This window comes from Bolinopsis microptera, chromosome 9 (genome assembly GCF_026151205.1).
Source record: "Bolinopsis microptera isolate Bmic1 chromosome 9, MBARI_Bmic_1.0, whole genome shotgun sequence".
Lineage (NCBI taxonomy): Eukaryota > Metazoa > Ctenophora > Tentaculata > Lobata > Bolinopsidae > Bolinopsis > Bolinopsis microptera.
This window is the reverse complement of record NC_087080.1, coordinates 15,703,951-15,731,023: the sequence shown is the minus strand read 5'-3', so window position 1 is coordinate 15,731,023 and position 27,073 is coordinate 15,703,951. Positions and strand designations below refer to the sequence as shown.

General features: G+C 39.3%; 1 protein-coding gene across 5 annotated transcripts; it reads left to right on the top strand.

Moving 5' to 3' along the window:
• The first annotated feature begins 1,290 nt into the window (after positions 1–1,290).
• On the top strand, positions 1,291–25,741 carry LOC134821198 (potassium channel subfamily K member 15-like). 5 transcript variants are annotated; one of them, XM_063831884.1, is made up of 10 exons: positions 1,291–1,477; positions 3,080–3,309; positions 14,443–14,609; positions 14,714–14,810; positions 15,251–15,337; positions 17,386–17,542; positions 23,485–23,586; positions 23,777–23,882; positions 24,187–24,310; positions 24,582–25,741. In XM_063831884.1, exons 2-10 carry the CDS (start codon positions 3,234–3,236, stop codon positions 24,665–24,667), a joined length of 1,002 nt encoding a protein of 333 aa, XP_063687954.1. In that variant the 5' UTR covers positions 1,291–1,477; positions 3,080–3,233; the 3' UTR covers positions 24,668–25,741. The 5 variants fall into 5 exon arrangements, with proteins under 5 accessions (XP_063687954.1, XP_063687952.1, XP_063687953.1 ...); XM_063831882.1 differs by lacking the exon at positions 1,291–1,477 and adding an exon at positions 2,263–2,398 and having other exon boundaries at positions 24,582–24,756; XM_063831883.1 differs by lacking the exons at positions 1,291–1,477; positions 3,080–3,309 and adding an exon at positions 6,815–6,941 and having other exon boundaries at positions 24,582–24,756.
• The last annotated feature ends 1,332 nt before the right edge of the window (positions 25,742–27,073 follow it).

Below are 27,073 nucleotides of genomic sequence, written 5' to 3'. Positions count from 1 at the left end.
AGCCTCTAATTTGAGGGTTATCTAATTAGACCACCCTGCAACACACTGCACAATGTTTCTGTATCACGCCCTATTACTATTTTAACCGAAGTTGCAAAATTCGCGGTGTACATTTTTAACCATAAACGGCATACGACTCATTTACATGATTGTCCGTAATAATTTTTCTCATCTTCAAATATCAAGGCCCATTTTTTATTTATTCATTAATAATTCGTCCTTCTAGAAACTCAGTTTATATTTGTATCTTAATACCTTTTCTTGTGTTTGAATTATGGCCTAAATTCTTTCCTCCCTGATCGCGTTAAAATAAGGTCTTACTGTACCCTAAATACGACAGTTAATCTCAAATTTATTTTACAGCTTCTGTATGCACGAATGACCGATTGAGTGCCAAAAAATATAAAAGAATAGCCGCCGTTTCCTTGGAATGAATGACATACTTAAGATAACCGAGCTGTTCTATCTATACGCTGTGCAAGGAGCTCCAGTACATTCTTCAATTATAGTATTGATCCTCATAGCACGACTTGATGAATCCATTTTATATAGAAGTATGAAAGATTTATATTGAAAAATGTATAGCATTGTGATAACGCCGAGGGAGGAGATGTACTTGTAGCTGCAGGTGAATTTGACAACTATGACTATTGGTGCAACAAGGACCATGTTTATGTACAATTAAAGTTGCAGCATTTCAATTTGATAGCTGTTTCATATTTAATCATTAGAGTGGGCTCCACTAAAATAAAAATGTTTACCATATGGTTTAAATGAGGGGAAGCAACCTCCATTCAAAGGCAAACGCTCTTGTTAGCTCATATCATTATCTCATTGTACTGAACTTTATAACATGGCATGACTGTGAACAATCTCCCCTCACATCTCATTAAGTGAAATACTTGAAGAAATAAACATGCATGAGGCACAGGATGATAATGAAATATTTCTGCCTTCATATCTCATTAAAGTGAAATATTTTACCGAAACATTTCAACTGAATCCACCCTTGAGTCACGGCAATAAAATGTTCCGACCTGGTCACAACATCTCAATACAGGGAAATATCTAAACTATCACATGACCCCTGAAATTTCAATCTACAAATTCCTCGCATGTTACAACTATGATGTTGACAATTCAATAGTTCTGACAGCGCGGGTCCACCGTAATTACACACAATACAGCCGCACGAGCGCCTTGTATTGAGTGACACAATGAGACCTGTCACGTGACCTCCATTGTTCACCACACAGTGTACTTGTCACACCGGTACCTTCTCTTATACCTGCCTGTACACGATTTTACTAAATCTTAAACCTGTCCGGTTCGGCGTATGAAAACTTTAGTTTTTTTGTTGCTGCAGTGTAGTTTTGGATTCATGAGAATACCTTGTACTCTGGGATAGAGGCTGGAACCCTGTTTTGAAGAAGCGATTTAGGAGATTTGAGATTTGAGGTTTAAGCGCTAATTAAACGTAAGTAGTTAACCTTCCCCTGGGCTGTTGTTTCTCTTTGTTATGGGTATTACTGTGTGTCACAGTGTCAATAGGGTGATGCACGGACAGATTACCAGGTGGGTGCTGGGAATCCGTCCTGCTGACTGTCACAGTGTCACAGTGTCACAGTGTCACAGTGTCACAGTGTCACAGTGTCACAGTGTCACAGTGTCACAGTGTCACAGTGTCACAGTGTCACAGTGTCACAGTGTCACAGTGTCACAGTGTCACAGTGTCACAGTGTCACAGTGTCACAGTGTCACAGTGTCACAGTGTCACAGTGTCACAGTGTCACAGTGTCACAGTGTCACAGTGTCACAATGTCACAGTGTCACAGTGTCACAGTGTCACAGTGTCACAGTGTCACAGTGTCACAGTGTCACAGTGTCACAGTGTCACAGTGTCACAGTTTCACATTGTCACAGTGTCACAGTGTCACAGTGTCACAGTGTCACAGTGTCACAGTGTCACAGTGTCACAGTGTCACAGTGTCACAGTGTCACAGTGTCACAGTGTCACACCCTTATATTACAGTCGGTAAGAATAATTGTTTTTATTTGACTTTGTTGTATAATTGCAGATCAGATGAGGTATAGTATTTTACCCAAATATACGTGCCCGAAAAGTACTACATGCCAACTAATGAGCAAGCAATATCCGGACAAATTCTTTAAATACCAACAGTTGTCAACTTTACACTTTAAAACAATGAACGTCAATAGTCCGAATTCCACTTGAAAATCGATCCTCTCACTCTCAGCGCTAGTTAACATTTCTTGATAATGTTTTTGATGTTGTTAATTTTACACGGTACGACTGCGGGGCTACTTCAAATTCTCATGGTTCATCAAGCTGGAATATTATTATCTATAAGTCGATGTCGCATAAAAGTATAAACAGGTTAGATTGTCTATACTACTAGATTGACTATACTACTAGTTCTGGATGGTCTGATACTTCATTTGAGAGTGAAGTCGATAAAAACATGTTAACTTCCATTTATGGGTTTTGGAAGTTTCTGACAAGGGTTAATTTTGGAGCATGTCGGTGAGCACGTCCATTACTCCGTTTCTAAACGTCGGCAGCAGCGTGTAGTGGTCGGAGAAGCATCGGCCGTATTCTGCGTGCAATATCTACGCAACAGCTTTAGTTTTACTATGTCGTTTATATTTATAAGTTTGGGGACTATCTTTATGTGCTACTAAAAAGTACTCGTGTGACAAATACAGTGCACTTATAACTATCACTAAGAGATATCACTAAGAGATATCACTAAGATATCACTAAGAGATATCACTAAGAGATATCACTAAGAGATATCACTAAGAGAGGCTTGAGCTGAATCTAATTTTAGGCTTCTGATATCTACCTTTCCACTTTCCAGTCACGAAATTATCAGTTGCATGTCGCTTGTCTTAATTTTTGAGTAGATCTTATAGTTATGGTTCGGATACACAAAAGGCGACAAATCATATTTTATTGATTCTCCTATAAAGTTGAACAACTTCCATTCAACCTTATATTATAATTTGTAGATCATAATCACCCAAGCCAAGATAAACAATTCCTGCTTGTTTTCAGGTCAAAGAGGAGAAACGAGTCTCAGCGAAGAGGTCAAGTGAGGTCAAGTGAGGTCAAGTGAGGTCAAGTGAGGTTAAGTGAGGTTAAGTGAGAAGTGGAGCACTCGGTTCACTTCACTGAGGCCAGGGGGCAGAACCTCCTACATCAGGATCCAATGCAGGTCACCAAAAGAAACGTGGAGGACCGCCGGAAAGAAATGGAGGATCGCAGGAAGTCCACCTACAGCCAAGGTGAGTTTCAATTCCATTCAAAAGTTAGTTCGCAGTCCCCCAGCATGGCAAACCCGTGTTTAATTTGTTAATGTTCTAAGAAACTCAATACAAGAACAATTATCATACAACAGCTGCGCCACGTGTTTAATAGATTTTGTAAAGATTTCATATTTGTAAACCTTGTAATAGAGCCACGCTATTCACAATAGAGAGCATGAATTTCAAAGTGAAACATTAGATTTTGACTTGACCACATGGCAGCAGTCTGAGTGGTAGAGTGGGCGTGTGTTCACTGTTCAGTGTTGTCATATTTGACTTGCCGACTCCAGTGACGGTTTGAATTAGCAATCAGTTACAGAAACCAACGTGTTATGCACAGATCTTTTGTCTCGTATATATCATAGACAACCGCATCATTATTATTAAGTCTGCACCAGCGTTCCGAGCTGTATACTGTTCCAGGTCCCTGTGTCGCTAAATTGCATTTTTGTCTCGTAATAGTCGATTTTTCATCTGGGGATGAACAATGTAAAATGAATATGTAATGAGGCAAGGCTAGCGGTGGTTTGGAATTATTCAGTCGTTCGAAGCTAATGATGTTTTTACAATTTGTTCTTTTTGTAGAGTAAAACTTTAACAGTAAAACTTCTTCATCTGAGGATGAACCATGTAAAATGTATATGTATAATGAGGCAAGGACAACGGTGGTTTGTAATTATTCAGTCGTTCAAAGCTAATGACGTTCATATTTGTTCTTTTTGTAGAGTAAAACTTTAACAGTAAAACTTTAACAGCAATTGTAAAGCAACCGATATTTTTACCATTAGTTTGTAATATTGCATGAAATTTAATATTCTGTTTGGTGTTCAGCGTACACACGAGCTTCCTATGGTTCAATATATATATCTTCACTATTCTTACGGTAAATAGGTGTGGGTTTACTCATTTAGTAGTTTAAGTATATGCATGTCAGAGTAAGATTTGTGAATTGTGAATCTCCCTTAAACATCTCACAACTAGGTTGAAAGCCGTTTAACTGTACTTCAGTTTTTCCGTCTCAGTAATTTGCTATTTCTTGTTTTCAACTTTGGAGGACGGCTCCTTACCGTTCGTACTTCGTGATTTATAAAGCAATTGCTTCATTTTTTCTTCATTTTGTTTGTTCTTGACTTTCAAATAAAGGCAGCACTGTTGACCATTTTAGAACGTGAATGGCAATAAAAGCGGTGGTCCCCCAACGCTCTATTTTACGGATAAACCATAAATGTATTGATATTATGAATGCTAATTTATGTAGTTGTCAACTGTTCCGTTGAAGTCAAGCCGTTGCATAGAGTCTCTGCATAGAGTCTCTGCATAGAGTATCTGCTAGAAAAGTCTAGTCAGGAGCCTGTGCTAAGAGAGGGATGTACCTATCAGATAACTAAACACATATTGATATACCGTGCGGTGGGACCTGGCACCGTCTGGTTAAAACCACTGATGCTAACATGTAGGCATATTTAATGAGCATCTGTTTAACAGAGTGTTGGAAATTAAGAGGTGCGAGACAATGGTTTAGATTTTATTTACTTAGTTTTCAGGTGTTCGTTGCCATCATGTCCCTTTCTTGGTTTTATTTCATGAATTGAGAGTAGCTATTGTCACCTTGTCCGATCATTGCCACCTTGTCAGATCATTTAATTCTCACCTGCATCATTCGTTTCTGTTGTGTGTTGTATATGGCACTTTTTCAGTCGTGGTGCTATTGGTCCGCTTGGAATTTGGGCATAACTTCCGCGGCGTAACGTTACAATAAACTATGTAATCACATCATTATAACCAATAAAATAAATTTAATCACAGAATCTCAGATATAATCATAAATTAATATATCTAATCGTTGCGTCACTAAAGTGCCTCAACTTCAATCTCATGAGGGCTGCGGATTACGTTCCAGCTTGATAAGTTATTCATTTGCCAAGATTAACCCTCTTCTACTTTTTAAATTTTAATATAATATCGATAATATTGAAAATCTCTGCATTATCTAGTAAATAACATCTACTTGCCATCTAATAATAATTGTAATGACTTTTCTGGGGATATTTTTGGGAGGAAATATTTGTCTTTATAAGTATATGTGTTTTTCCTGATTTTAAAATTAATTCTTCTTTCTGATGTTGCGTTATAAATAACGTTTGACCCTAACCATATTTGTGGGCCAAAGTTAGTACACAGCGGTTCCAAGTACGCAAATTTGATAAAAATATAAAACGAGTAGCGCGGCCGATTGTGTGGAAAAGTACGATATTCCGCACCCATTGCACTTATATATTGGCATTGCCTCTGATTTAAACGAATGGGTTTGGAGGGGGATTTGTTTAAAACATAAACGAAAAGCTGTATTAGCAGGAGCTTTCAAAATACATGTGTAAATCGTCTTCAGCTAGAATGAGTTTGCCTTGTTAAATAACTTTGTATCCGTATCGTGCCCTATCTACTAATCTTACTATATATAAAGCGAGACGATATATATCAGAGTTGAAAAATACGTGAGATAATTTTTTAAATACGCCGTATTTTGCGTATTTTTGCTTAGAAATAAAATACGTCAAAAATACGTCATTCGTTTGCATTTTTTTCAAACACATTTCTATTTAACTTCAACGCTTTATATAATGCTTTGGTATAGCACGTGCCCAGTACTCTGAAGTCATATGCGAGGTGAAAAACGACAGAGCTACGCGAGTTTTGATAAAATCGTAAATTTATATAAAGCAATAGTACTTATTACTTTATTGGAGCTATCAATGGTACAAAAACGCTTTTTACGTATTTTATTCAACAAAAATAAAATACGCCGTATTTAACGTATTTTTGATATTTTATAAAATTCGTAAAATACGTATTTTTCAACTCTGATATATATGGTTCCGTGCCATTTTACTGACACCACGGCATCAACTTTAACGCGACTTTCCGCAAAAACCGTAAAAGATATAAAACTGAAACTTTTTTGGCTGGGTCAAATGCTTTAATGGCCTTCAAATCAGCATGAAAAAATAAAAAATTGGTCAAGAAATAGGAGTTTTAGAGCTCAAAATTTGGACCCCCAAGTGGTTTCAAAAACGCGAATTAAATAGGTACCTAATAATTATTTTAGTCTCTTGAGTCTTGACACCACTTTAGGGTTAGACGGGTTCCTGCTAGTATTGATAAAGGATGATATGTTTCCAGAACCCCATCTAGTCCTGATGTGTTCAACATTTGAACTGCAACTTACAGGAGATAATTAATAGTTACCGAGTATCCAGCCACATGTGATTCTATTATTTTACTCTAATTTTGTACAGCACTAGTGAGTAGTGCCAGAGCAGCGAATTTTTATAGTCTCTACATTTTAAAGTTTTTCACGGTAAAGTTCGACTATTTCAATAGATTTTGTTCACTCTGTTTTTGTTTTCATCTTACTCTATCAACTGGTTTCATATTTTGTTTGGAGTTTGGAATTCCTCTTCCTACCGGACCTTCTTGAGGAGCATCATAACAACTGACCCACTCGCGCAGTGCGCCTGTACCTCGTCGTATTCGTGATGCTGCGTCGGAGCCTGCGTGTTCGGGACTAAAGATGAAAGACCACTTATATCTTGGCTCTGTCGAAAGCATAAGTATGTTTGTTATTTAATACTTCATACGAAGGTTCAAAGAGTTAGTTTCTACCCTTGATAGTTGATACTGGCGATATTTAACGATTCATATGAGTTGCTTAAATATTTGTGCACCTAGAGCTTGATAAAAGTTTATATATGTTATCTGCTACTTATTCGATAGAGTTGAAAAAAGTCGATAAGTTGTCTGTTATTAAACGTTAAAAATTCGATAAGTTATCTGTTATTAAATGTTAACTGCTTAGATCATATTAAACTATGGCTGTTCAGCAATGCAGCTTTGCACATCATCCAGGTATCCTATGCCAGCTGCCTATACTTCTTGGAAGTAGAATAAGGAACTATAATTATGGAACTGGACGCTCGAGACGTGACATTGAGCATACATTTAAAAAACTTAAACACGTACAGTGTTTGGTGTGCACTTTTTTGCTGCTGTTAGTGTCTCTCTGGAAGTTGGATTAAATTTCTGTTGGCTAGCCAAGTTCCTTAGTATCCACCATCATCACAGACCTATTTTCTGAACAGACATTTTTAAATTGTTTGTTAACCATTTTTTAATAGTAAGTCGGATAAACTTGATTTTCAAGGTTAAATTAATTAGTTTAAGTCAGGCTTTGTGCTTTATTCCCTAACTTTACAACCTCATAGGATTTATATCATGTCCACAACATCGCTTTACAATTAACAAAAGATATATGAATCCTAGTAGAAAACTGTGTCTGCAAATTAATTTTATATATGTATAAACTATAATAGTAGTACACTTGCTTATTTTCTATGAGATTATCATGTACGATTGGCACGCTGCTAGCTGGAACACGCTAGATTCAGTTGGCTTCTCTTTGTCTTCTAGTTATTCCGAGGTTGGATATAAGGAACTAAACGATAACCGCTGAAAGAAAATTAATATTAAGTTCGTCCATTTAAGCCATATTAGGAAACGGATTTTCCTATCTCCAACTATTTTCTCAAAGTTTATCGGTTTAAATAAACGAGTTTCAGTTTGCTTTGTAACTTTCTACCCGTATCGTGTCCTATCTACTCTGCATTAAATTTCGGTGTTATCTTTCGTTTCCTTATTCAAATCTTGATTTTGATTGTCGTTTGAACTATTTCTGTTTTCCCGATTGTCCTTCAGATACAACTTTAGATTCAACTATAAATCTCGTTATATCACAATAACGAACTGTCCAAACGAGATTATTTGCAATAACCGGAACCAATACACAACTGTACACAACTAGGACGTTGAAGAAGAAAGATTCTGCTCCACGAATGTACAGACTCTGAAGCTGATCTTTAAAAAATTAAAGATTATTAATCATTTCTGGGTGTGGAGGTTGGATAATCAAGTTGAAGAATGCCAATGTAGAGATTTTGTTGAGGATAACTGTACCGTTCACACCCTAGACCATATGTTTGGCGACAACTGTAAGTTTGGAAATTAAGCATGATGAGTTGTTTTGTTTGTCCAAACGTTTTTCCGTGTAGATGACTTATATCAATTTATGTAGCAATCACAGAGAAGGAAACTTGTGTCTACCAAAATCGCACTGTACATTGATTGGCATACAATTTATACAATCCTATATGAATATTATGTAGTTGGGTATATTATGATGCAAAATACATAACTTGAGGTCATAATCAGATGTAGAAAGTCTTCAGTCGAAGCTAACCTGTTTTTGAAATTTTGTTTATTTTCATAGGCCCCTTTCAACGGGTCCTTCAAGGAGCAGCATAATAACATTTCAAATTGCCAACAGTGGGTGTAACTTTAATACTTTTGGGTCTTGCATGGTTCCGAACTGGGACGGATATAGTAGTTGCAAGACTATACATTTAGACTACAATCATCCCATCGTGTACAGTTGTAAGTAGCGTAACCCAGTAATTGCTGATATCTTTATTCTGTCAATTCTGAACGATTCGTGAAAGTAAATATTATAGATAAATATATATATTGTATGATGAATAAATAATAATGATGGAGGACCGAATTCAGCCGATTTCGGGAGATTCTACCACTTATTTACGTCCATCGACATTCGACATTGAAGGATGTTTATCATTTCTTCTATCTACAATTATACATACATTCTTGTCAAATGACTTGTTTCTTGGCATTTTTAAAGTCAGTCTTAGAAATTGTCAAAAGTCGACGTCAAAAATTTAAAATGGGCAGTCACATCCCTCCCTCTTGCCACTCCAGCCTCCCTTGCTCCGTTTGTCAGCTGCAAGCCAATCATTATACTCACGTGACCATACAACCCATCAGGGACAAAAGAAAATCGCGATTATTTTGGACAAAAATCGCGATACGGGTAAATGCCTCACAGAATGGCTAGCCTCACAGAATGGCCAAATTTGTAAATGTTTTTGTAACTAATTTTTTATAAAAGACTGGTAGGTTTTGTGGATACCATATGAAACAAAAGTCTTCTGGCAACACTTCCTGTGGTTAAATCATTAACTACCTTACAAGACATTTTTATAACGTACGAAATGCGACGGTTTTCCCGAAATTTCGCCATATTTTCGGACTGCCAAAATTTCGGTCGTCGTAATAGAATCCGTCGCATTATTTTTAGCTTATTCCAATAATTGTGGCTTCATCGATTCATTTTGTTCTTGAAAAGTTGGTGATATGATGGTGGGACAAATAAACACAATATTCCATGATGAATTTAATGTCAAGTAATACGTTTTAAATTTACAATAAATTACATTTATGTGCTAACATAAACGTCTTATAAGAGACTAAGTCAAGATATTATATAACTTTATTATATAACTTTATTCAAATCAAAAATAGAACATAAATGAACATCTTAAAGATCTGATAAGTAGCCAGAAAAAAAGAAATACTGATACACAAGCTATAACAACTTCTTCCATCCCGCTCTATCAGAGGCTAAAAGTCTTAAATTGTACAAATCGTCTGTATTTACAAATGGAATGTTCCTACTACCTAAATCAAATTTAATAGTCTTAAGCAAGTTCGACTGGTGTCTGCCTACTCTACCCTTTTTGGTACTCTGACTCTCTACTGCAAAGTGTAATGCAAGCTGTGCAGGTGAGTTGTTATCACTGCGAAGGACATGTCCGAGCATCCTCCATCGTGCACATGCAACACGCTCACTGAGTGGAACCACTTCACATCTCTTGTAAAGGGTGTCGTTTTTGATTATATTAGGGTAAGTCATTCTGATGATTTGCCTCAGATGCTTTCTGTGGCAAATATCCAGTTTACTCAGTAGCTGCTTTGAAGCAGCCCAGCAGCTACAATTATACATTAAGACGGAGACCACCTGGGCTTCGTAGATCTTAAGTCTGGTCTTAAGAGGTATGCGTTTACCTTGTTCCCAAACTTTCTTGTAGGTTTGGAAAGCAAGATTTGCCAGAATACATCGTCTTTTTATGTCCTCGTTGCTGCACAATTTGGAACCAAGTGAGATAGATGATCTCCAGGGCTCTCTTCCTCGAAGTGGCTCTCCTTTGTCATCAACTTCGTTCTTCTCGGCCAGATAGATATGTGTGAATTCTGTATTTGATTCGTTGACAAAAAGATTCCACTCCTCCAATATCTCCTTGCATATTGGTAACATGGACTCCAAATTCTTTTTATCCTCGTCTGTGAAGTCTGCGTCGTCTGCGTACTCCCACTCAAGAGGTAGCACGTTTTCAGCAAACGGAGGGTTGGGTCTTAGATAAGACATAAAGGCACGAAGGTGATAAAGTGCGCCAGCCAAATACAGGGTGAAAAGGTTTCCAGACAAACTATCACCTTGGAACGCACCTATCGTGACAATGAACTCCCCTGATACGGTAGACCTCACTTTAATCTTCAGTTTGGTACATGAGAGTAGGTACCTTACCAGTCGGATGTCGTTTTCACTACAACCAGCATCAGCAAGAAGTTCTAGCAAAACTGATCTCTTAATGGTGTCGAATGCAGATGACATATCAATACCCATTTTGTGTAGAGACCAGCGTTTCTCCTTCACAACTGAAACTAGGATCCGTTGTGTCCAAACAATATTTGCACAGCTATGGCCAGGCTTGTAGGCATTTTGCCAAGGTCCTGTGTACTGAGAAACTTGTCTTCGAATGCGTCTAAGGACTATCATGGACAATATCTTCCTGGTGCCGTTTAAAAGACAAAGAGGGCGCAGACTTTTTAAAGGTCCACGTGGCTTACCAGGTTTTTGCAGTGGGGTAAGGAATCCTTCAGTGAATGAAGGTACAAGTCAAGATAAACAATTTAATACCAAACTCAATAAGTGAAACTGAAAGAGTCGAGCCGGACCCCTTAGAGGAAGATGAAGAAATCGATTTATAAGTTTCATTTTGTTTCAACATGATTTTACCGATTTTGAGAAAAGTTTGAATTTCCTTTAGCTTTGTGTCAGAAAACAAAATGATGAAAAATACCCTTATTTTCTGTGACGTCCGAAATGTGACGGTTTTTGTTCAATTTCGCCATATTTTCGGACCGCCAAAATTTCGGTCGTCGCAAATTGGTCCGCCACAAAAATGTCTTGTAAGGTAGGACCACATTTTCTGGCATAAATATGACTGTTTATGTAGAAATTTTGAGCACTGAAAAATTTGTTTTCAAATTTTTGAACTAAGTTTACATTTTGGTGAGAACTTCTGGCACCAGTATGACAGATGTTCAAAGAATAGTATTCATCAAAAAAAACGAACATTGTTTTAAAATGGCTACACGCCTCACAAAATGGCCAAAATATGCCTCACAAAATTTGTTTTCAAATTTTTGAACTAAGTTTGCATTTTGGTGAGAACTTCTGGCACCAGTATGACAGAAGATAGTATTTTAGTATTCATCAAAAAAAACGAACATTGTTCAATTTAGGAAGAAACAAAATGTTAAAATGGCTGAACGCCTCACAAAATGGCCAAAATATGCCTCACAAAATGGCCAAAATTTAAAACTCCTTTTATTCAATGAAACCATAAGTCTAAAGTATTCAAAAGCTATTTATTATACAATAACACCCCAGATGGAGTGTTTTTACAGCCGAATGAAGGTTATAAATCATGAAATCAGGGAATATGAACAACGCCACACAAAATGGCCATTTTTGGTGTAGGAAATTATGCCCTTTTTATTCAGTTCTAAGAAATTTTACCTATATGGGGGTGTTAACAAGGCATATTAATACCAGCAGCATGCCTGAAACAAGAGCCAAAGGTTTTAGAAAAATAAAATTTTCTCGTTTTCTTTTTTTTTTTGCCATTTTGTCAGGCATTTTTTCTTTTTTGTGAAATAATTTTTCACAGCTCAGTTTTTTCGTGAGTTTTAGGTTATTACCCCATTCCTTAATAGGCTTTCTAAGAACGTGTGGTGATAGAAATTTAAAAAGTATCTCCATCAACAAAATTATAGAAATTCAGATTTGGCCATTCTGTGAGGCATGTTTTTTTCGAGGAAGATTTTCCGGCCAATTTTTCTCAAAGAAAAAATGGTTATGAGATTAAATGAACCCCCGGGAAGAAAAATATGAGTGTCAACTTAGCTTCTTATGAGATAAAAACTGGAATAAAGTGTGTTTTGTGACTTTGAGAGACCTTCCTTTTTTTTGGCCATTCTGGGAGGCAAATACCCGTACTGCGATTTTTACCGCGATTGATTCCGCAAGACATGTAAAATTTGTCGCAAAAAAATGGGAAAAATCGCGATTTTGTACATGCCGCGATTTCCTTTTGTCCCTGCATATGGTCCACCAACACAGCACCATATTATAAAGTAACGAGTTTCACCACCCAACCATGGTCAACACAAAGACAACCCATACACCAGGTAACACTATCTCCAGCTCACCACTGATCACTGATCGGCCAACTATATGCCCTCGCCACTGATCTGTACTTACCCCCACACAAAACAGCCAGCATTAAGTTGACGTGTTTCCTGGCTGTCAGGTCATATTGACAGCATCTCGGTGTAACATCCCGGAGAGTGGAGTACACTTCAATCATAATAATAGCTGGAATCTGGATGATTGGTCAGCTGATGGTCCAGTCGTGCTATTATAATACTTGGCAATCTCCAGCAAACCTGACAATATCATTCCCAAGAATAAGATATTACTAGCTGATCGTGCGGACTGGCCCAAGTTCAGGTTAAAAACCGAGATGACTGCCCGGCATTATGCCTTACCGGTCAGATAGCTGTAAGGATAACCAGTCATTAATTGGGATAATCCACCGGAATAACCCAAATTTTCTTGAGTTAAACCCCTGCTCGCAGTCAGTATTTCTAGAACTTGCTTCTCCAATCTGCGGTCTGAGTCGTAAATTTTGGTGGATCCACTGCACGAATACAATCATATTGATTATGTGATTAATTACCGTCAATTGGGAGATAAACTGTCTCCCCCAGCCAATTCAGTAGTTCCTCAACCTATTTAAGACCACTTTTCAAACTTACGGAATATTGATACTAAACACTATCCTCTGCGTGTGTCCCTGTAACAACATCCTTCAATCATCCTTGTTGCTTGCCATCGTATCATACGGGCCATTATATCTTCTCTTCTTTGTACTGTCTACTGGACCGCCTAAATGCCCTAACTTTTACAAACCAAGATACCCCAATAATTAATCCAGAACGGACCAGTCCCTTGCTGCCGTTTGCATGCATACACAAAGGATATGCAGTGGAGTGACGTACTAACTAGCTGGCGTATAGCGCACGTACCCTGTCGAGCTACAACAGGCAATCACCATTATAATTCTTACTCCGGGAAGAGTTTAAGCAATTAGGAATGAGCTGTGTCGAGCTGGTGCTCCAGGTCTACTTTGTACCTAGTAATTAGTGTCCTCCCAATGATAGATTGCTCTCTCTGGCTCTCTCTCTCTCTGGGCGGTCGTAGCGAGGTCCACGTGCCATATCTCTGTGATCACACCTGCACCCCAGCCTTACATTCGGGCCGCTCGGGGTAATCCATAGATTGTAGCTCGTCATTTGTGCTGATTACCGTACTTGTGGAGCGGGTCAGGGTTAATTTGGACCTGATATACTCGGTTTCTGGGCAATCTCGGTTTAGTTAATAACTTGTTAATTATTGACTGACTGTAGTTCACGTTTGGGAAACTAAGAGGATTATAATCACTTCACTGTGAACAATCAATCGTTTACTGTTTGTAGTAGCTCTCGATCGATTCAGACAATTGATCCTAAAATCATAATTTGTTTGAGATGTTGATTCATTCAGGTAAATATATTTCGTTCTCACGCAATTTTCATTTTATCTGCAAAAATTCAAGCGGTAAAAATCAGTAGAATGTACATTTACGGAATTTCATCGGTTGACAGTTTTTGATATCAGTAAATACTAGCAACTCAGTAATAGAGGTGCTTCATAATAGTATTTTGGAGATCAGAACGCTTGTTCTTATCACTCCTAAAGTCCTAAACTTGACTGATCTTGGATCTACTAACTGCATACTAACGCTCCCCTTGTTTCAGTCGACCAGTATGCCCCGATATCGTCCTCTCGAGACATTCTGAACCGGGTAGCCGTGCTAGCCCTCCTACTCTTCACCTTGATGGGCTATCTCTGTATTGGTTCTGTGTGCTTCTCTGCTCTGGAGTACGACACCGAGCAGCAGAGATGGCAGGAGGGCAAGGATAAGGTAACTCTTTCATTCAATTTCCACATTTCAGTAAGTGTGGTATATTTATTATTTAACCACAATTTTAAAAGTGTAGTATATCTATTAACCGAACACCTCCACAGTTAGAGGGTTTTGTTCGGGAAATTCTGGAACCTTCTAAAAACTTCTCGGAGTATTCTGAAGATCTGACAGTCTTGGTCAGAGCACTCGCTGACGAAGGTTAGTTTTGTCAGAGCACTCGCTGACGAAGGTTAGTTTTGTCAGAGCACTCGCTGACGAAGATTAGTTTTGTCAGAGCACTCGCTGAGGAAGGTTAGTTTTGTCAGAGCACTTGCTGACGAAGGTTAGTTTTGTCAGAGCACTCGCTGACGAAGATTAGTTTTGTCAGAGCACTCGCTGACGAAAATTAGTTTTGTGCGATACTTTTGATCTTCTTAAAACATAAAAACCTTTTTGAATCTTTTTTAGTAAGATTGTAGCATCCTTCGTCTTGTGTGTAAATACATTTTAAGGTAAACGCAATTAAAATTTTTGTGAACTTTTATGTGTGTAACATATTACAACGGTCCAGTCTTCAGTCAGGCTCTCTTTTACTAATGTAATTCACCGCCATTCACTCATGAACTAAGCTCATGAACTATACTCTGCCTCTATTTCAGCTAACCCCTACATATATGAGGGACGTAAAGAAGCGTGGAGTTTTACAGGAGGGTTGTATGTCTCCGTTAGCACCGTCACTACTATAGGTACGTGGTAACCAGGGGAGGGGTGGCAGGGGGGGGGGCAGGGGGGGGCAGGGGGGCCAGGGGGCTGCACCGTCACTACTATAGGTACGTGGTAACCAGGGGAGGGGTGGCAGGGGGGGGGCAGGGGGGGCAGGGGGGCCAGGGGGCTGCACCGTCACTACTATAGGTACGTGGTAACCAGGGGGGCAGGGGGCTGCAGGGGGGCTGCACCGTCACTACTATAGGTACGTGGTAACCAGGGGAGGGGTGGCAGGGGGGGGGGGCAGGGGGGGGGCAGGGGGGCCAGGGGGCTGCACCGTCACTACTATAGGTACGTGGTAACCAGGGGGGGCAGGGGGGGGGGGGCAGGGGGCTGCAGGGTCACTACTATAGGTACGTGGTAACCAGGGGAGGGGTGGCAGGGGGGGGGGGGGGGCAGGGGGGGCAGGGGGCCAGGGGGCTGCACCGTCACTACTATAAGTACGTGGTAACCAGGGGAGGGGTGGCAGGGGGGGGGGGGGGGGGCAGGGGGGGCAGGGGGCCAGGGGGGCTGCACTGTCACTACTATAGGTACGTGGTAACCAGGGGAGGGGTGGCAGGGGGGGGGGGGGGGCAGGGGGGGCAGGGGGCCAGGGGGCTGCACCGTCACTACTATAGGTACGTGGTAACCAGGGGGAGCAGGGGGCCAGGGGGGCTGCAGGGTCACTACTATAGGTACGTGGTAATCAGGGGGGGGGGGGCAGGGGGCAGGGGGGGCAGGGGGGCAGGGGGGCCAGGGGGGCTGCACTGTCACTACTATAGGTACGTGGTAACCAGGGGGACAGGGGGCTGCAGGGGGGCTGCACCGTCACTACTATAGGTACGTGGTAACCAGGGGGGCAGGGGGGTTGCACCGTCACTACTATAGGTACGTGGTAACCAGGGGCAGGGGGGGCAGGGGGCAGGGGCAGGGGGCTGCACCGTCACTACTATAGGTACGTGGTAACCAGGGGGGGGGCAGGGGGGGCTGCAGGGGGGCTGCAGGGTCACTACTATAGGTACGTGGTAACCAGGGGGGCAGGGGGGCTGCAGGGTCACTACTATAGGTACGTGGTAACCAGGGGGCAGGGGGGGGGGGGCAGGGGGCTGCAGGGTCACTACTATAGGTACGTGGTAACCAGGGGGGCAGGGGGGGGCAGGGGGCTGCAGGGTCACTACTATAGGTACGTGGTAACCAGGGGGGGCAGGGGGGCTGCAGGGGGGCTGCAGGGTCACTACTATAGGTACGTGGTAACCAGGGGGGCAGGGGGGGGCAGGGGGCTGCAGGGTCACTACTATAGGTACGTGGTAACCAGGGGGCAGGGGGGCTGCAGGGTCACTACTATAGGTACGTGGTAACCAGGGGGGGCAGGGGGGCTGCAGGGTCACTACTATAGGTACGTGGTAACCAGGGGGGCAGGGGGGGGGGGGGGGGCAGGGGGGCCAGGGGGGCTGCACCGTCACTACTATAGGTACGTGGTAACCAGGGGGCAGGGGGGCCAGGGGGCTGCACCGTCACTACTATAGGTACGTGGTAATCAGGGGGGGGGGGGGGGGGGCAGGGGGCAGGGGGGCCAGGGGGGCTGCACCGTCACTACTATAGGTACGTGGTAACCAGGGGGCAGGGGGCAGGGGGCTGCACCGTTACTACTATAGGTACGTTGTAACGGGTTATAAGGACAGTAAAACCCCGATTTACCGTGGAGTTTGGGGAAAGGAAACAGTCGCGGTAAATCGGGGTTTGCGGTATAAATCGAGGTTTTGTTTGTGTACAGTACAGGGTGTCTCAAGACTCGTGTCCAAATTTTGAATGGCCCTTAAAATCTAACAAAAGGTCAAACAGTTCGAGTTTTGTTTTAAATTATAGATAAATTATTACATTTCAAAATACATATCAAAAATAACCCAACTTTTCGAACCAAGCCCCCTTCCGGCATAACAGGGTTTGAGCCCTCAGATCCCATTGTCTATTGCACGTTTTACCAATTACCATGTATGTACGTTAAGCCCCATTTGGGGGAAGGAAATAACATCTATCATTTAACCTCCAGGTTACGGTAACATCTACCCTGTAACGACAGGAGGCCAAGTGTTCCTCCTGGTATTTGCTCTGATTGGAATACCACTATGTTTCCTTTTCATAGCTTATCTGGGCGCTCTACTGGCTCAATCTGTGGAATACGTCTTCAACTTCCCTTTACGGGACAGGTAGTTGTTATCACTTTATTCTTAAGTTTGTGGCTGATGATCTTTGGTAACCACTCAATCTGTCAGTCGTGTAACAGTATCAATATTTAATACTAGACGGTTGTATTATTGTATTCTTGTGTATAGTATAATTATAATTAATTAATTAATTAATTATAGTGTTCAAAGTATCACTATTACAGAACTTGGGAGGGTGGTCCTGTTAAATATATATATATAGCAGATTATAATATTCATTGTGGTGCCAATTATTTACAAAACCAGGAATCTAGAACATGCAGATTAATAATGAAAGGCTCGCTAGTACGCTGAATCTCAAGTATGTATAAATTGCGTGTTATAGTTATACTGTGTAGCAACCTGCTTAACATGCCATTTACATGCCATTACATGCCATGTACAAGGAGGGGATGGTGGTAAAGGCGCCGCATGGTACTCGGTCATGTGTGTCTGATATTGTACACACATACTGCCACGGCCACGCATTACATGAGGTCTCGTACTCTTATCCGAGTAGTAAAACATAGTTATAAACTTAGTGACACCCACACTCGTACTCTTATCCGAGTAGTAAAACATAGTTATAAACTTAGTGACACCCACGCTCGTACTCTTATCCGAGTAGTAAAACATAGTTATAAACTTAGTGACACCCACGCTCGTACTCTTATCCGAGTAGTAAAACATAGTTATAAACTTAGTGACACCCACACTCGTACTCTTATCCGAGTAGTAAAACATAGTTATAAACTTAGTGACACCCACACTCGTACTCTTATCCGAGTAGTAAAACATAGTTATAAACTTAGTGACACCCACACTCGTACTCTTATCCGAGTAGTAAAACATAGTTATAAACTTAGTGACACCCACGCTCGTACTCTTATCCGAGTAGTAAAACATATTTATAAACTTAGTGACACCCACACTCGTACTCTTATCCGAGTAGTAAAACATAGTTATAAACTTAGTGACACCCACGCTCGTACTCTTATCCGAGTAGTAAAACATATTTATAAACTTAGTGACACCCACACTCACCGTGTCTGTACCACTGTCCGTACCTGGATGAGTTTGTAATTGTAGGTGTGTTGCATATTGCCATTGGTAGTAGGTTTGCAGCAGTTTAAGGGCCGCCAAAACATAAATCATCGGACGGTGCGAAAGCTGGCCTCCCTGATAGTGATAACCTGGCTGACCACCATTATGCTATTATCACTCATTCGAGAAATAAATCAAATCAAATAATACGACGTTCTCTTTTTTCGAATGAACGTACCGTTTCGCGGGTTTTGAATATTTTAAATGATTGGATCGATTCAAAATGTAATGCATTATAACAAATGACCACGTTTTTACCCTTAAGACAGTCATTGACAAATATACCAAGGTTAAGAAAGCTCGCCTCTATGCATGCTTTGTTGATCTAAGAAAGGCCTTTGACACTGTATGTAGGGACCTCCTCTGCACAAAATAACATGCCTTGGAATAACTGGAAACTTCTTCAATTGCCTAAGTGATATGTATAGAAACTCAATAGCTCATATAAAAATCTCCAAACTCTTGTCCCCTAATATTGACATTGGAAAAGGAACAGAGCAGGGACACCCTCTATCACCGGACCTTTTTAAAATCTATATCAACGACTTGTCATCTCTCCTGAAATCTGTTGGTGATTATCCTATTCTAGCTGACGTCCTAATATCACATCTGCTCTGGGCTGACGATCTTGTCCTACTTGCCCTAAGTCCCAAGGCCTTGCAAGACAATATAAACATCCTATTCGACTTCTGTAACTCTATGGGCCTTGAAGTAAACATTAAAAAAACCAAGATTCTCATATTCTGCCCTCCTAAAAGAAAACAATCCTATGAAACATTCATTTTGGGAGGCCAGCCCATCCAACACACCGAAAAATACTGCTATCTTGGCATTATATTCCACAGAAATGGATCTTTTACAGCAGCAAATACTGAACTGAGGGCCAAGGCTCTCCGTGCTCTCTATGGCCTCAAAGGCAATATCGTCAAAGATGCCCTCTCTCACCGTTCTCTAAACATTCTATTTGACTCTCTAATAAAACCGATACTGCTCTATGGCTGCCAAATCTCATGTCCTCACTCAAAAACCATGAGATACCTCTCCAAAACAGATAGCAAAGCCAACCCCCAGCATACTCTCAGGTACATCTCACAAGACCACTATGAAAGATTCCACCTTAAGTTTATCAAGTGGTCTTTGTCTGTCCATTCAAAAGCATCAAATATAGGCTGCTGGGGCGAAAGTGGGCGCCACCCCCTCTTCTTTGAAGCCTGCAAACTTGCAATAGATTTCTATACTCGCCTTGAAAGCACTGAAAATGAACTTCTCTCCGCTGCATTTCACGAGCAGATTATGCTGGGCCTTCCTTGGTACACCAACATCTCTAATCTTCTCACCAAATATAACTTCCCCCACTCATCCTCTTCAAAATCCAAGCTCTCTACCCAAATCAGTCACAACATGAGGGAAGAATTTGTGGATACCTGGAAATCTGCCAAGGCATCCTCACCTAAATTAGAATTCTACAATCAAATTAAACATGATTTTGAACCAGAAACATACTTAGGAGTGGTTAAGATCCCCGATGCTCGGAAAAGCTTAACAAGGTTTCGTATTAGTTGCCACAATCTTTACATTGAGAGGGGCCGTTACGAAACCCCCCTAGTACCAAGAGAACATCGATGGTGCACTTTTTGCTTTTTCAGCAAGGGGCTTAAGCCTATTGAGGACGAAATTCATGTTCTAACTGACTGTTTACTCTACTCCTCAGTTAGAGAAAAATTTAACTTCCATCCCAAAAATATTACTGACCTAGCCGGTTTGCTATCCGATAAAACACTAGACCCTACAAAATTTACTGCCACAGCAAGAGCAATCCATTCAATTCTCTCTGTGAACGAAAATTTTACAGCCTACTATAAGAGCCCAGATTTCCACTCAAATACTGGCCAATGCATAATGCTATAGGACCTCAAAAATAGTATTATAAAACATTTCTATTTTATCCCTACACATCTGTAAATAACTAGAATTGTGTAACCTTAAATTATTTCAGAATTATAACTATTGTGAATTCAATAAAATAATTATCACTTTTGTATCCTTGTATCCTTGTATCCTTGTATCCTTGTATCCTTATAAGACTTTGGCCTTTTAAAATACACTTGTCCTGAAAATATGGGAACTCCATCCATTACGCGGGATCAGGTGATTGGGTTGAAAGATCGGCACTAAATCGTGATCCCAATTGCGATTTTGCAGCACGCTATATTGCATTATTGATACCAATCAATTGCTAACGAAATACACAAATTGTTTAGTAATTTCGTCACTATAATTCACAAATTTCGGCGACGGAATCCTCGAATGAGTTATAGCAGTTTACCGCCTGCAAAGTCATCTGTATAAGATTAATAGCTTGGTATTACTCATATCATGGTTATAAACGAATAAGAAGCAGACTTTGTCATTGTTATTCATTAGCCCAAACATCTCACTGTCTCACGTTCAAGTTAAGTGTAAAATGATTGGACAAGTTACCACAAATGGGATTTCCTGATTGTTGATTATAATCGCTGAGGGAGCAGTCAGGGGCGCTTTTCTTGAAAATGCACTTTTTATAAACGCTTATACTTACTGTTTATAATATTAACAGTAAGTAACGCTTATATATCGCATATGAGCGGTTTTTAAGTAGTCGATTATAATCGATTGTAATCGATATTTCATAACAGAAAAGCCCAAAAACCGCTTATAAACGCCTAATAAATTCCAAATAGGGTTGGTGACGATAAACGATTAAATAAACGACCATAAACGATTACAACGCTTATAAAAATCGCAAATATAAAATTATAAGCGATTATAACTTATATTATCACACTTTCGAGCCAAATTTGGCAGGAAAGCAGAATTGATATTACATGCCCCGATGGGGAGCACTGGCTCTCACCCGGGGGCATGAAATATGAATCAGTTGCTCAGAGAGAGTCCGATATTCCCATAGGAACAAGGAACCCCCTCTCAACAACTGTTCTACTACTGTGAGGTACTGATTTAAATAAAGATTTAAATCAACAACCTGAAGTAGTCTGTGACCGTAAATGCAATGATCAGATAAACTTTCCAGATTCAGGAAAAATATATATTTATACCTTGTTTTAAAAACATTTCCTTGCGTTTGACATGTGTTAAGCAAAATACAATTTTTTGTTGTAAAACTTTTTCAAGCTGTTGCTTTTTTACTGCACTTTATAGTTCAAAGCCTAATTAGGCTTCGGATGATGAAACAAAGTAAAAACTCCCTGGCTTGTACGAGCTTTAAGTGACTTAAGGTTATTGAAAACGAGATCAAAGTTTACAAGCAGACTTGAAAGTTTCACAAAGTTTTGGTACTTGTCAGCGATACAATCAATCAGGATAATTAATTTCCTTAATCGCTTACTTGAAATTAAAAAGGAAGTGTCAGAACAAACTACAGTCACCCTCACAAAAAATAGTAAACACTAGACGATGTTTGATTAATTCGAACGAAGAAAACACACAAAACAAAGCCAGATTTCAGCCATTTCAGACCTCAATTTTAAACCCCTCTGATCCCTTCTTTGAGCCATATTCCAAATAGAAATTGTGCAGAAATTATACTTGGCTTTTCCAAACCGGTTTCGCCTAGATTAGCTTGCGAAATTCGTAGCTGATCTATAAACAGACTGATAAAGAGACTTATATGTAGATTCTGTACAATTAAGAGCGGAAATTCTATCCCAGGACTAGTTTTAACTGAATTTTAGTTAGTGCAAATAAGTGCAATAAAAACATCCTATAAAATATATTATTTATATAAATATATCGAGGGACGAATGACGTAACTTAATCAGCTAATCTGGTTATAAATTAGTCTGGGCACTGGGGCAAACAGGTCCGATGATTAATGTGCTGCCATTCATTAGACCAATTCAATATTGGTAACAGTACGGGTGAACTACCTGGCCATGACCAGGGTGGTTATAGGCTGGTGGAGTACTGCGTTCTAAAATGTTGAAGAGATACATTTGAATATTACAAATGTTCTGATAATTTCCAGTTCAGATAATTTCTAGCTCGAAGCAGATAATGGCAAATAATGGCAAGTAAAGATGAACACTGACTAAGAACTAAGCAGAATACTTGATAAAATTCTAAGTCAACGATTACAAGTTGCATTGATTAAATCATTCTGAAATAACAGACAATCAAGAATCAAGACGGACGATAATATTGTTGATGTAAATTAGGGAGTGTAGTGTATAATGCCTTCTCATGCGATATCAACATTTTCAAAACTCGGCAAGCCTCGTGATTGAAAATGTCGATATAACCCTCGGCAAGCCTCGGGAAATATCGAAACTTTCGCTAACTCGGCAAGCCTCGTGGGCGAAAGTTTTGATATCGCATGAGAAGGCATGTGATAAATGTATAATATAAGTGGAATATTTAACCAAAGATTCAAGCCGGTTATAAGCGATCATTTTGATCTAGCGCTTTTTGAATTTTGACCGATCATTGACCGCTCATAATCAACAAACAGAAAATGAGAACATCCCATTTGTGGTAACTTGCCGATGATTGAGTAATGACCGTGATAAAATTCCACTGCACATTCAGAGAGGATCACCGATTTAAACGACGTTTTAAAAGTGACTGGTTAGTCCAGAAATGATGCCACTACCAGGACCCGCTCAGGCTGGAAAAGAAAGGGAGAGGCTAAACTAGCAAGAAAGTCATCATCCTGACATGGCTGATCAGGAGTGTACAGTGTACTGTACACCTGACACTTCCAGTTAATGAGAGATAGTTGAGATTTAATTACCAGAAAACATAATTAATTAATTATTAATTAACTAATTATTCAATCATTCCAGGAACAAGAAGAGGATAATGATAGCGGTGTTGTTGTCCAGTGCTGGGCTAGTCCTCATCGAACTCATCATATTCAGTTTGTGGATCAAATATGGTCTGGACAAGTGAGTTATTCGATGCTCACTAAATATTTCGGTTTAGTTTGATTTGGTTAGACGAACATTGAAGTTGGTTCGGTTCGGAACAAGGACAGAAAATTCCAGTCCGAAAATTTTCCACTCTGAATGATATCTAGGTATGTTACGCCACAAAACACATTTATGTACCTGACAAATAAAATATTAAAATTTTCAGGGAGATGACTTACTGGGACTCGTTTTATTTTGCGTTTGTGAGTTTTACAACTATTGGCTTTGGTAATCACGGATTCTACAATGGGGACAATGCCAACATCGCCAAGGTATAATTACTTGTGAACTGTGACCTCAGCTGAAGAAGCGATGTGCAACATTTTTGTCTTCTTTTGCGAGAAATTCCATACTGATAACTTCTAAATTACTATGAGACTTATGCGAATAGTTTGGGGAGGGGCTTTAGAAATAGTTTGATTTAATGATTTTAATTAATTCAACCATTTAATTTTAATTGATTTAACAGTATAAGCAAACTGATTTAGGAGAGGCAAGTAGGGTCTGAAATAGCCCAAATCTAAAAAATGATCCCTTACTGAAAAAAACATCTTTTATAACTAACCCTGTACCCAGGTGTGTTTCACCCTGCTGATAGTCATACTCTGTCTCGCTCCCCTGGCCCTCTACATCAACCTCATCGTCAGGGACGTCATCACTGCTGCTTCTCCCATCTTGGAGAAGATCGGGGTTACTGAACGTAAGCTAAAACTTTGGTTATTTATTTACTGGGCGGCGCCAAATCTCCATTCGGAGATTATGAACATAAATATAATAGCCTGGGGTCCCCAGGTAATTATTTATGAGCATCACCAATCATCATGTATGGTGTAATTTACCGGAGCTGACCTGGTAAATCTTTCATATCTGCAACATTATCTGGTCTGTTTTACTCAAGTTCAGACTCAGTTACAATTTTATACAGTAATCATTTTATAGGCTAAAAACCGCTGTTAATGTTATCTTCGCAGATGCTGATCCTGAGCAAGAGATGATCTCACAAACAAAAGAGTTCAAAGGTGAACCGTATGGAGCGGCCGAAGAGCGAGCAAGCTAACCCCAGTACCTCACTAGTCAACCTTAGTGTTTACCACGTGTTTACACGTGTTTACCACGTGTTTTAGGTTTTGTTGATTGACGCCTAATCAGGAAAAAGGTTAGGGACACGACTTACTTCGTCCCCTGTATTTAAATTTGTATGCCCGAGATATTGCTTGTGAAGAATGTACTGGCAGATTAGAAATGAAGCTTGGGTACGGCTTTTGAGCGGATGTTGCCTATTTGTTTAGAATGATTTCGGAAATTTACCGCAATAATTTGGTTGAGGAGTATATGAAATGGCATATTGCTGACAAGAATAATTTTTAACTGTGTATGAAGCCCAGCAATTCAGTTGAACTGAATTTAGTCAATCACAGAAAAATAAAATCAAGACTCAATTAGTCATACATTATAATGCACAATTAAAATGAATGGGTGCGAGAATATCTTGATGTTGACTTTATTGCTGCCGTTACCAAGTTTTAGAACCCAAAAACCGCTTAAAAGCTATAAATTAAAATAGAGGGTTAATTTCAAACCATTTCAATGGCTTCGCTTGGAAAGAAAAATGAATTCCGCCTTTAAAACGATGCTACGTACCTATTTTTTATGTGACGAACATGTTGGGGGTAGTTTATATGTCAGTTTACAATTAATTTAATCGCGATCATATTTTGATACTTTCGTTAAAGTTTAACACTTATGACAGTAGATTTATTTTCATTTCTTTTTCAATAATCTTTGTTTTTCTTGTAACAATATGGCCATTCGTGAGAGAAGTTGTAGTCAATTTAGCGGACTAAATGTGGTGGGATTTTCATAAAGTGGTCATTTGTCCACTCAAAATTTTATTTATCCGATGGATCAAACGTAAATTATGTGCTTAATATGGTTATCGTGATAGATTTCTGAATTTAAGATATTTGTTTAGTTTTTGAACTCTTGAATTTAACTTTTCATTTGAAAATGTTAGTACTTTCGAAGATTGAAGTTTCGTGAAATTCTTTCGATTGTTTTTATGAAAGTCAAACTTTTAACGTGTAAATTTAATTGTAAATGTAAATGAAGTTGAAATTTTCTTCAATAATTCAAATTTTGTTTACTGTGATCACATGGATTGAATAAAAGAGGTTAAGAAGGAGCAGGCTTGCCACATAGTATATAGGTCCGGGAGTTCCGAACGTTTAGGCAGGGTGCTAGGTTGTGGTACACACTCAACTATGTAGTGTGAGAGTCCGAAAATCTCCAAAAAGAGATGTCATCAGAGTGTGAGCCACTGCCTGACTAACCTGTGGGTAGAGTTCGCTAGACTCTATAATTATGGCAGGTATTAGAATTAGAAATTAGAAATTAGAAATTAGAAATTAGAAATTAGAAATTAGAAATTAGAAATTAGAAATTAGAAATTAGAAATTAGAAATTAGAAATTAGAAATTAGAAATTAGAAATTAGAAATTAGAAATTAGAAATTAGAAATTAGAAATTAGAAATTAGAAATTAGAAATTAGAAATTAGAAATTAGAAATTAGAAATTAGAAATTAGAAATTAGAAATTAGAAATTAGAAATTAGAAATAAGAAATTAGAAATTAGAAATTAGAAATTAGAAATTAGAAATTAGAAATTAGAAATTAGAAATTAGAAATTAGAAATTAGAAATTAGAAATTAGAAATTAGAAATTAGAAATTAGAAATTAGAAATTAGAAATTAGAAAGATCATTACAAAATTACATGTGTCAGATCCCAATCAGTTAAATGAAAGTTATTCAACCAAACAAAAAAACATAATATCGTAGATAAATAAATAAATGGTTTCAAAGTGTGCACGGAATATGGATAATAAGTCATAGGTTACTTTTAGGAAATCTTTCACGAAATAGATTATAAACAAAATTTCTGGTCTCAAGAATGTAATCCTCATTAAATAATTTACTGAATTGACTATTTGTGAACATGTTGTGAAGGTCTGTGCTGTTTCTTTGTCTGATCTTCTTGTAGACAGGACATTCTTTAAGCAAATAGACTTCGTCTTCTTTTATGATGTCACTAAAAGGGAGCTCGTTCAGGAGGTCTATGGTGATTCTGTCTGAGCTGCAGCAGAAGTGGCAAGCTCTGTAGAAGATGCTTGAATTTTTCCAGCCATATCGCCCCGTCTCGATATTAAGTTTGTGGGAGCTTGTCCTCAGCCACGTGGTACATCGGGTTTTCTTGTGATTGGGTAGAGATAGGTATGGTTCTAATCAAAAGCCGCTTTTGACTTCGTTGTAGAATGCAAGCTTTTTGTTTTCAAGTCGAGCTTTTTCCCATTTTTGTTGGAACTAATTTCTCAGTCTACTCCGAACGAGTTGAGACAATTGTTCGTTTAATTGCTCCTGGGTCAAATGCGTCGGTCAGCGCTCTCGATGTTCGGAACCAGGTCAGC

Bases quoted from the DNA above. Each gene is read 5' to 3' on its own strand.
- LOC134821198 (XM_063831884.1), top strand. From the start codon at position 3,234: ATGCAGGTCACCAAAAGAAACGTGGAGGACCGCCGGAAAGAAATGGAG. The intron at 15,338-17,385 runs GTACGTGGTAAC...TTTAACCTCCAG, and splicing joins TAGCACCGTCACTACTATAG to GTTACGGTAACATCTACCCT. The intron at 23,883-24,186 runs GTATAATTACTT...CCCTGTACCCAG, and splicing joins ACAATGCCAACATCGCCAAG to GTGTGTTTCACCCTGCTGAT.